At 35.6% G+C, this 11,592-nt stretch overlaps 1 protein-coding gene across 1 annotated transcript in view; it reads right to left on the bottom strand.

The window, feature by feature from the left end:
* Positions 1 to 768: 768 nt before the first annotated feature.
* LOC140449240 (neurexin 1-like) overlaps positions 769 to 11,592 on the bottom strand; it is a 412,155-nt gene continuing 401,331 nt past the window's right edge. Inside the window, exons 20-22 of the mRNA XM_072542432.1 lie at positions 4,719 to 5,016; positions 1,426 to 1,794; positions 769 to 1,366 (exon numbers count right to left, since the gene is read on the bottom strand). Coding sequence (XP_072398533.1) covers positions 1,086 to 1,366; positions 1,426 to 1,794; positions 4,719 to 5,016 — 948 coding nt within the window. The 3' untranslated portion in view covers positions 769 to 1,085. The remainder of the gene's footprint in view (positions 1,367 to 1,425; positions 1,795 to 4,718; positions 5,017 to 11,592) is intronic.

The raw sequence follows: 11,592 nt of genomic DNA, 5'->3' as shown, positions 1-11,592 counted from the left end.
ATTGATAATGACAATAATGACAATGGGTATAAAATATCAAGAAACGTCAAACGGTCAACGCTAACCTTCATTTTAAACTTTTTTAGATTTATTTTTATTTAGTACAGTTGATGCAATGTATTTTTATTTGACATAAAATTTTAATCATTTACAATCAACAAAAACTAATACATACAAGAGGTTTGACTTTTTAATCAATTTAATTTATTATTTATCGAAAATAATGCCCCAATACGATCTATGAGTAAAAATTTAAAATTGAAAAACAATTGATTCTATCATAGAGATAATACAAAGTGACAGTAAAGATGTTAATTTTCTACGTATTAGATTATATTGTAGGAACTCATTTTAATTAAAATGTTTGAAATTTATAACATTTGTTTAAATTAATTACCTTATAATTTGATACTTCATTATGGTTGTTCTATTTTTGGTAAGATTTGATCGTTCACTAAAAATTTAATAAAAGTGCGACAACATTGTCGCATATGTCGTTTTCATTGTCTATTTATGTAGTTTGAAAATCACTTATTGCATTTTAAAAAAAATTTATATAGGGTGTAATATTTAATATGAATCCCTAAATTAATTTTTCCAAAGCCAGTCCTGGAATTTTTTAGTTTAGGTAATACCAGTCGAATGCTTGATAGTAGTGTAATGTATCATGCAAAAATTAAAAAAATCAAATGAGCCGTATAAACACTACAGTAAAATGAAATAAATGGTCAATTACACAAATCACCCTGTTAATTAATAAAGAAGAGGAGTTGACATTTTTTAGTGGCCACATGATATGCTCCCTGAGGGACTCTACATATGGTAGAAGTATGTAAAGTTCCTCATGACTCACCCTGTATATTTAAAATTGTGATTTCGTTTCGGTACACCAACCTCTTGTAATAGATTAAGATATCACTTCCTCATGTTAACAGTTTAAGTAGACTAATTTCGCGACAAAAACACCGTGTCCATCGTCGACCAACTAAAAGAAATCGCTTGTTCTCACACGCATTCAGAAAACGCACACTGTATGGCTCGGAGTCATTCTCACATTCAAACCACTTGCAGTCGACGCTATCGCTTTACACATACCACTCTTTTATGTCTTTACTATCGCGTTTCTTAGCCTTCATCTGCGCAGATTGCCCACCGTTCTTGTCGCCGTTGCGCAGCGCTCCATTGAGCTGGTACTGCGCTTGGTGATGGCCGTTGCTGCTGGAGGTGTTGCCAAGAAGTGCAGCGTTGGGGCCCTGTTGGTAGCCCTTTGTTTCTTCTACTTTATAGGAACGATCGCTGCGCGATTTAAACTTAAGGATTACGAGGATAATTAGTACTACGGCGATTAGGGCGCCAGCGATAATACCTGAAAGAAAAATAATTTTTACTTATGCTAACAACAAAAATATATTTATCCAAATTTACCTATAATAAGAGCAACAATTTCAGACGTTTCCGAATTGACCCTTTCAGGTCTCTTCGGAGGAACCGGCTTGTAGTTATATGGATTTTCTTGTTGCGGTGGTATAATTACGTGAGGCGGAATTTCTTTTTCTGTAGTAGTCGTCGTGGATGCAGTAGGACTAGCGTGAATTTCGGTGGTAGTAACAGCCACAGTAGTTTCAATTCTAGTCGTTTGATGTTCCGTTGTGGTATCTTGATGCTCTGTTGGTTTGAAAGTTACTGTCGTTAGATTTACCATACCACTTGTTGTGTGACTTGATATTGTAGATTCTTCTTCGACTGTATGTTTGGGACTTGAAGTTTCAGTTATCAGGCTACCTTCTACTGATTCTGTAAAAACACAAGATGTTAATATACAAGGCATGTTTTTTAAGTAAGTACCGTTTTGCGATTCCGCCGCCGCAGCGCTACGGTCGGCGTTTCGCGCATGAGCGCTGGTTACCTACATCTCTTGTCTACGCACTGACGTCATTATAGTCTGATTCTTCATTGTATACTTGTTTACTCCAGTGTTTAAGATGCCTCCAACAATCGTGAGTCACGCTGATTGTGAAGTAGGGGCTGTTATACGATTTCTTAGTGCTAAAGGCGTAAAACCGATCGATATTCATCGTGAGATCGTTGAAGTTTACGGACAAAACATTATGAGTGATGGAATGGTAAGGAAATGGGTGAGAGCATTTAAAGATGGCCGCACAAATGTGCATGATGAAGAACGGAGTGGGCGTCCTTCGGTCGTTAATGAAAATTTGGTGCAGAAAGTGGACGAAAAGGTGAGAGAAAACAGATGCTTTACAAGTTCATCATTGCCCGACTGCTTTCCTCAGTATTCTCGTAGTGTTTTGTATCGCATTGTTACCGAGAACTTGAATTACCGGAAATTGTGTTCACGTTGGGTTCCAAAAATGTTGATGGATTTGCACAAAACCCAACGTTTAGGCAGTGCATTGACTTTCCTTGAGCGGTACCACAGTGAAGGTGAAGATTTTTTAGACCAAATTGTTACTGATGACGAAACATGGGTGACCTACGTCACACCAGAATCGAAACAACAATCCATGGAATGGCGACATTCATCATCACCCAAAAGAGTGAAGTTTAAGCAAACAATTTCTGCCCGGAAACTCATGTGCACAGTTTTTTGGGACAGAAAAGGAGTATCGCTAGTGGAGTTTCTGCCTCGTAATGATACAATCAATGCAGCGTCTTATTGTGAGACATTGAAAAATCTGCGTCGTGCAATCCAGAACAAAAGACGTGGCAAGTTGAGTAAGGGTATCGTTTTGCTGCATGACAATGCCCGTCCACATGTGGCTAATCAGACCAAAGATCTCATCAAATCATTTAAATGGGAAACTCTAGATCATCCTCCATACAGCCCTGATCTGGCGCCCAGCGACTACCATTTGTTCTAGTACTTGAAGAAACACCTGGGCGGTCAGCGTCTTCAAGACGATAACGAAGTCAAAACATTTGTGATGCAGTGGTTAACAAGTCAGGCGGCAGAATTTTATCAGGAGGGTATTCAAAAACTGGTGCCACGTTATGACAAGTGCCTCAATATTCACGGAAATTATGTAGAAAAGTAGATTAAGGTACAGGCTTTCATGTAAAAATAAAATTATTGCCATATCTATGCATGTCTTTTTTTTAATTCCAAAACGGTACTTACTTAAAAAACACGCCTCGTACATAGTATACATTAAATACATATATAAATAAATATTCCTATTATAAATACTATTGAAAGAAAATGTTAAAACTCTTCAGGAAGTTGTTATTAGATTTTCTATTAACTACGTAACATATTATATAAATCTCTTTTCCTTTACTCATTTCTTTCTTTAATTACGGAAGAAAGATGTATCGTTTTCTTTACGTAATTACTAACGAAAGTTCCTAGGAAAATCAAAGCCTCCCCCATGGCGCAGTTTTGCACCTTAGACGTAACTGCGATTAAAGTGAAATGCCCATGGGAAAAGAGCAAAAATCGGTCTACCTACCTTCAGATGCAGTCGCTCTACCACCAACAAAGGAAATGAAAGATCTGGTAGACCATTGTCTTACTCAGAAGATAGAACTAATTATCGGCTGCGATTCGAACTCTCACCATTTAGGCTGGGGCAGCAGAGATAACAACGCTCCAGGTAAGTCTCTTTATGACTATATTATTAGAAAAGATTTATAACACCTCTATGTCTGACCACCCGTTTCTAACCTATAATATTAGTCTGGAAAAAAGCCTTATATCAAATCTTACGATCCTAGGAAGACGGATGTAGAACTCAACAACCGACTCTTAAAAGATGCTCCGCCGAATAAAAAGGCTTTAACACCAGGAACTAATACAGAATTGGAAAAGTATACGGTATCTATCTTATAAAAAATCCTGGCCAATAAGAATGGTCCAGGAAAGTCGCAAAATCAACTCTAGGTGGTGGACTGAACTGGAACACCTTAGGAAGATAGCAAGAACAGCTTTTAATAGAGCAAAATGTACCAAACTCAAAGAAGATTGGGATTCTTGTCAATCAAATCTCAGGAAGTTTAAGAAAGTCTGCAGACAAAGACAATGAGCTACTTGGAGAACCTTCTGTGAAGATTTCCAACCTTTGCGAAAGTGCTGAGATCCTGATGAAAATACACTTCCCCGCTTCTAGCGCCTCAGCAGCACCTGGACGGAAGGTGCAATCATACCCTTACTAAACAACTGGCATCTCGCCAGAACAATGATTAATGAGGAAAATGTAAGATGGACCATATTTTCCTTCACTCCTTTCAAATTACCAGGGTCTGACCTGTTACGGTGGAGACTGGATATCCGTTTGAGCGCAATTTGTGGGAATATTCAGAGCCTCTTTGGCTCTGAGATACATTCCTAGGAAATGGAGAGAGTTACGTGTTTTCTTCATAGCAAAACCAGGTAGGATGGACTACACCCTACCAAAGGCTTTCCGACCAACTAGCCTACTAACGAAAGTGTAACGTTCCATGAGCCAGTAATTTTGTTGTTATTTATGCTCTCAGTTTATTTACGAGTTTCAAGAAGTTTCCAGCTTATTTAAATCTGCCATTATAGTTCATTGGTTGATTAATACATCATCTAAGGAATATTTTAGAAGCATTATGTCGGTGCCATCGGCACATTTAACAATATTTGACAACGACATGACACATGAACTTGACACTTCTCAATCGCACTTCTCATCTTTTGTACTAAGTAAAGAAAATCTTAGAAATACATTATTATTTACCCGTAGTTCCCTTCATAGTAGTTTCTTCGGTAACCTCCCCTGATCCAGACCCAGGGAAGCAATCTTCATCATCGCATGGTTTCCCTTTATCGTCACCACCGTCTGGTTTATGCTTTGGTTTTTTAGTCGGTGGAGGCCTCGTTGGAGGATCATATACGGGAGTAATTAGATCATCATCGCCTGATCCGTGTTCAGGCAAGGGTGGGCACTCATCTTCATCATCGCCATTGTTACACCCAGATCCGGCGCCACTGAAGACCAGGTCGTCCTCTAAGCCGGGAAATCCTGATGCTGGGGTCTGAAAAGGTTTATACTTAAAGTTTAATTCTTTAAAACATTCTTATTCTAATATTAGTTTAATATATACAGTAGAAAGTATATTTCAATATATATGAGTGTAAAGGTATATTTTTAAAGCAGACCACCTGTTTTTTGTTGTTACACTCTTTCCCACCTTGCATGGGGATATATATATATATATATATATATATAACTGTTTTGGATGGGTTGGAGTCAATAAAAGGGCTATTGGTTAACTATTTTTTTATATCTCGAGCTTTCAATTGTGTTTACAATTATTATCAAGAGCTAAAAAAGACAAAATATCTTACAAAGTTGAACTAGAAAGAAAAAACAATTTTTGTTAACTTACCAAATAAAAATTAGTTTAGTAAATAAAAATTGCTGCTAATACATCTTAAAAATAATTAATATAAAAATGTCCTAATCTAATAAATGCTTCTCTGAAAATTTTTAGTATAATTTTGAAAACATTTTTTTTCTTTTTAATACAAAAACAATTGAATTTATAAATAAGTTAAAATAGCAACCAATTACAAATAAGCCTCAATGTCATAAATGCCAACTTAAAATTTTTATTTTTGACAATTATATTGCCAAAAATAAAATTTGAGTGAAAAATAAAAAGTGATAATAATTTAAACAAAAGATCAGAAATTCAAAATCTAAGCAAAATTTATAATTATATTCTTTCTTTATGATTTATATATAAAACTTGTAAAATGTCATATTTAATTCTCCATATATCTGTTACATTTTTTCAGACATCTGTCAACGGTGAATAAATCTTCTTCTTTTTTGTTACTAAACAAAAAAGAATGTTTAAACGAATGTTATATTTTATATGTGTGTTTTTAATGTTGAGTGTCATAGCTTTATACAAATAATCTCAACGACTAGTAAGTTGCACTGACAATTTGTGATATATTGTAAATATTTACACATTCTTCGAATTACAGTGTCCTGAAGAAGGAATAAAACAATTCCGAAAGCTAGACCAAAAGTCAAAAGAGTGTTTCTGTAACATCCCGGCCAAACCTTCTGACTGCACCCCTAATAAACTGTGTTGTTTGTTTATATCGACAGTTAATAATAACCAGTATTTCTTTAATGCTAAAAAATGTTGGGAAAACTACAGTGGAAGTCCTTTATGTACTAATGAATAAAATATTGAACACAAAACAAATACCCACCTCATGGAACGAGGCAATAACACTATTACTATTTAAGAAAGGCGATAGAAAAGATCTGAAAAACTATAGGCATATAACGCTACTGAATGTAATGTACAAACTGTTAACTAAACTACTAACAAACAGATTAACAACTAAGTTAGATAATTACCAGTCAAAAGAGCAAGCCGGTTTTAGAAAAGGATTCAGTACAAGCGACCATCTGCTTACGATAAAAATATTAATTGAAATGGCCAACAAATATCAAATCCCTATGTATATGGCATTTGTAGACTTTGAAAAAGCATTCGATAAAGTGGAACATTGGGCAGTAAAGAAGTGTTTACAAAATGGGAGAATAGACTATAGATACACAGACTTAATTTCCAATATATATGATCAAGCAACAACATCCATTAAAATAGTTGAACAAACGGACCCCATTAAGATACGGCGAGGAGTCAGGGTGACACTATATCACCCAAACTATTCAATCAAGCTTTGGAAGACGTAATGAGGAAATTACAATGGGAAAAACGGTGTATTAACATAAATGGCCAATACTTGAATCACTTGAGATATGCAGACGACATTGTATTAATAACAGATAAAAGGAAAGAACTACAAAATAATGGATGAATTAAATAGTGAATCAACAAAAATAGGTCTACAAATGAATTATAATAAAACGAAAATTATGACCAACCAACCATAAGAATTAATAATTACAATTGCACAAACAACTAGAACAAGTAAAGTAATATGTATATTTGGGACAAGTACTTAAATTAAATAAAGAAAATCAGACCGGAAAAATAAAGAAAAGGATACGGTTGGCTTGGGTATCATTCGGAAAACTCTCCTAAGAAAATACCCCCAATATTTAAAAACAAGAGTCTTCAACCAATGTATACTTCCTGTTCTCACCTACGGTTCCCAAAATTGGACGTTTACAAAGGAAAACATGGAAAAAATAGCAAAGACCCAAAGAGCCATGGAAAGGCAAATGCTGAACATCAGGCAGGAAAAGAAATACTTGGATCCGCAACAAAACAAAAGTGACCGATGTATTAACGCAGATAGCAAAACTTAAGTGGAAGTTCGCTGAACATACCATAAGACAGAAAGACGACAGATGGAATAAGATGATTATACACTGGAGGCCATATAGTTACAAACGAAAAAGAGGAAGGCCACAAATGAGATGGTCAGATGACTTGAAGAAACACGCAGGCCAGAAGTGGATACAAACTGCCTACAATAGAGAGACGTGGAAGAAGGAAGAGGAGGTCTATGTCCAAAATTGGACAGCAAGGGCTGTATAGATAGATAGATAGATGATGATTTATAAATTTAAATAATCAGTAATTACCCTATTATAATGTTATTTACAAAATAATTGTACAGCAGGTTAATCAATACATTTATACATTCATTATTAGCCAAATAAACAATAATATTTAAAATTCCAGTTGAATTTTTGCTCCTCATTTTATACAAAAAGTAATTAAAAAGATTATGAAGAACTCCAGTGCAGTTTACCGTGCCTTTTACTACAACGAATTCCATTAATCGTTTAGAGGTGTAAGTTGGTTGAATGTACTGTACATAATCTAATTTGTTCATTATGAATAATGTGTACATATTAAACAATGCATTGCAGACATACTCACACATACACAAATTCCCTTTGTATTTTTCGGTAATTTATTTACACTGTTTATGCCAAGTTTATCTTTCTCGCGTGCAATCATACCTGTAACTATATATTTAGTACTAAACCAACGGGTCACTGTACATATTCCCTTATATAGTTCCTTAAACATAAACACAGAAACAACACGTGTTTGGATTACATTCAAGTTTATTCAGTGTGTGATTGTGTTGCTCCTCGTTAAGTTGGCGATAGTTATTCAGAAAATTATACCTACAATCTAAACGCTTTCAACCGCGACAAACACAAAACTATTTTAGATAATACAGGTAATTTGCTTTAATGCCATAAGATAGACTAAGAGCTTTTGCTTGGCTCTAAAAATATTCCGATGAATGGATTTAACCTTAAACTTCTATTCGTGTAGTGAATTAGAAAATACCGAACAAATGTAGTTAATACGATTCCTTAAATTAAAGACACATCTTACAGACCTGCTAATATGGTATATAGGTATTTCTGTTATAAAACATAACCTTTTTATTTATATTTCTCTGATGATATTGTGCTTCAGAACATCATCAGAACATTCAGAATATCAACATTTGCACAGGAAACATACACAGTTAAAAACCAAAACAAAAACACTAGGTCTGGAAATTACCATAGAAAAAACAAAAATGATACAGACGAGAAGAAATATAGTCCCACAAAACTTAAGATATGAAGATGACATTGAAACGGTTGGAAAGTCAACATACCTGGGAGTAGAAATATATGCCGACGGATCAGAAGATGAAGAAATATGGAAGAGAATAACACAGGCAAACAGAGCTTATTTTGCCCTCTACCATATATTTCGGTCTAAAAATGTCCACCGAAATACAAAGATGAGAATCTATAAAAAATTAATTCGACCAATAACATGCTATGGCAGTGAAGTATGGGTCCTGAAAGAAATATCCAAAAGCAAACTTGACACTAAGACCTAGGAGGGAAAACGGAATCTTCAGAAGTCGATACAACAACGAGCTTTATCACCTATTTGTGATAAGATTGCAATGCACCGGACATGTGATAAGAATGGGAGAGGATAGGTTACCAAAAAGAGCACTAAATGCTAGAAGGCAGGGAACGAGACCGGTTGGAAAGCCAAGAAAGCGCTGGGAAGACACAGTAAACAGCGACGCACAAGCACTTTTAGGAGTCCATTTATGGAGAAGATCAGCCACAGACAAGCAAAGATGGAGGCAAAAAAATAAAGGAGGCCAAGGCTCAATTTGGGCTGTATTGGACTCAATTTTAGTTTAAAATGCGGTTACTTTGACGTACTTACAAATTAAATAAATTTTGTTTTTTCACTTGATACTACCAAAAATTCTTCTAATATTTTAATTCATATTGACAAATTAGATATATATTATACATTTAATAATATATAAATTTAATATAAAGTATGACTTTAAAATGATATTCTCAATATTTTAATTTACGTTTCTAGGACGACCGGTATAAGCAATCCCCACACTTACTGGCCAGCAGTTCCAGGCAGATAAGCTGGCAGGCAGGTCAAACTCATAATGGAATCAAGTAGATAGATAGACTATCAATAGACATAATGGGAATAGGCGAAATGAGATGAACGAAGTCTGAGCAATGTGAAATTAGTGATGACATATACACAGGTAACACCAACGAAACGCACGAAAATGGAGTAGGTATAATCTTAAATCAAGAAACTGCCTTCTTCTTCTTTGTGTGCCGTGCTTGTATTCAAGCGTTGGCTATCCTCATATTGACAAGCTGATGAAATGATTCTCGGTCGACAGCTAGATGAAACAGTTCCTCGACCGTTCGACCTGTCCATTGTCTAATGTTACGCAGCCAGGACAGTTGTTTTCTTCCGACCCAACGTTTTCCTTCGATTTTGCCCTGAATAATTAACCGGAGTAAGCGATATTTAGGTCATCTTATTATATGACCGAAGTATTGGAACTTTCTCATTTTGATGATGTTGATCAATTCTCGCTCTTTGTGCACGGTCCCTAGCACGCGTTCGTTAGATATGTGTGCTGTCCACGGGATTCTGAGCATGCGGCGGTAACACCATAACTCAAACGCTTCTAATTTGTTAAGATTTTTTATTTTTGTTGTCCAGGTTTCAAATCCATAGAACAAAGTGGACCAGACGTAGCACTTCAATACTCTTAGACGTGTGGTCAACGACAGACTTCTACTGCATAATACAGAACGCCAGTTAATAAAGTTTTTCCGTGCGAGTTCTATTCTGGTCGAAATTTCCTCGTCACTTTCAACCCTGCAGTCAATCCAGCTACCCAGATATCTAAAGTGTTCCACCCTTTTCAGGATTTTGTTATCTAATCTTAGTACTGAGTCTTCGATATTAATTTTTCCGACCACCATCCATTCTGTTTTTTTTTGCGTTGATTGTTAAGCCCTTTTCAGCGCATTTGTTGTTTACAGCATTCAACAGGGTTTGAAGATCTTCTAGACTCTCTGCTATTATTGCGATGTCATCGGCGTATCTGATATTGTTAATAATTTCACCACCGATCTTAACACCTTCGCGGCGATTATTTAACGCTATTTCAAAAACTGGTTCAGTGTAGGCAATAAACAACATCGGTGACATAATACATCCCTGTCTGACACCACGCTTAATAGAAACTTTAGCTGAAACCTCTTGGTCCACCTTAACACAAGCGGTCTGATTCTAGTAAAAGCAATATAATGTCATACGTGTCCAGACCAACTGAGTCTAAGCATTGAAATAATAATGTATGTGGTACTCTATCAAAGGCTTTTTCGAAATCTATAAAACATACGTAAATATTTTTCCTAAACTCAATGCTCTTTTGTAAGAGTATTCGCATGCAAAAAAGAGCTTCTCGAGTACCCATACCGTTTCGGAAACCAAACTGCTCATCACCAGTTATCCCCTCACAAAGTTTATATATGCGACAATGCAATATTTTCATAAAAATTTTGAGCATGTGACTAATTAAACTGATAATTCGATAGTCGCTACACAGTCTGGCATTCTTATTCTTGGGAATAGTTATAAATATCGATTCTAACCAGTTGTCTGGTAATTTGCCGCTGCTGTATATCTTATTAAAGGAGGATGTGATAATCGCAACACTCTCATTATCTAATAATTTTAACAATTCTGCAGGTATTTCGTCAGGACCAGATGCCTTCCTTCGTTTCGCTTGGTCGATAGCCTTCTGAACTTCTGAAAATAGAATCGGTGGGCCTGTATCTCGATTAGATGTTATTTCTTGGTAGATTCTTTGGTCATCGTTAAATAATTCTATTATGTAATTTTCCCATTCGGTACAGCACTCTTTTTATCACAATTCTACCACCAGAGTCTTGTAATATATTTTGCCCATAAGTTCTGCTTTTGCCTGTTAATTCTTTTAGTTTTTTATGCAAATGGAAGCTGTCGTGTTGTTGCTCCAGTTTCTCAATTTCTAAATAGGATTCTTGTAGCCATCGGTCTTTTGCTACTTTAATTCTTTTTCGGATTTCTTTATGTATTTCATTGTATTTTTCTCTGTTTATGGATTTATACTGCCTCTGAACGTCCATTAGATAAGATGTCTTGTGTCATCCAGTCATTTTTAACTGTTGGTCGTCTTAGAAGATTTTCTTTCAACTTAATATCTACCCAAATACAGCAAATACTATCCAGATATATGACCCTACAGCTGACAGACCAGAC

The sequence above is a fragment of the Diabrotica undecimpunctata genome, chromosome 8, assembly GCF_040954645.1.
Source record: "Diabrotica undecimpunctata isolate CICGRU chromosome 8, icDiaUnde3, whole genome shotgun sequence".
Taxonomy (NCBI): Eukaryota; Metazoa; Arthropoda; class Insecta; order Coleoptera; family Chrysomelidae; genus Diabrotica; species Diabrotica undecimpunctata.
This window is presented reverse-complemented; position numbering and strand designations above follow the sequence as displayed.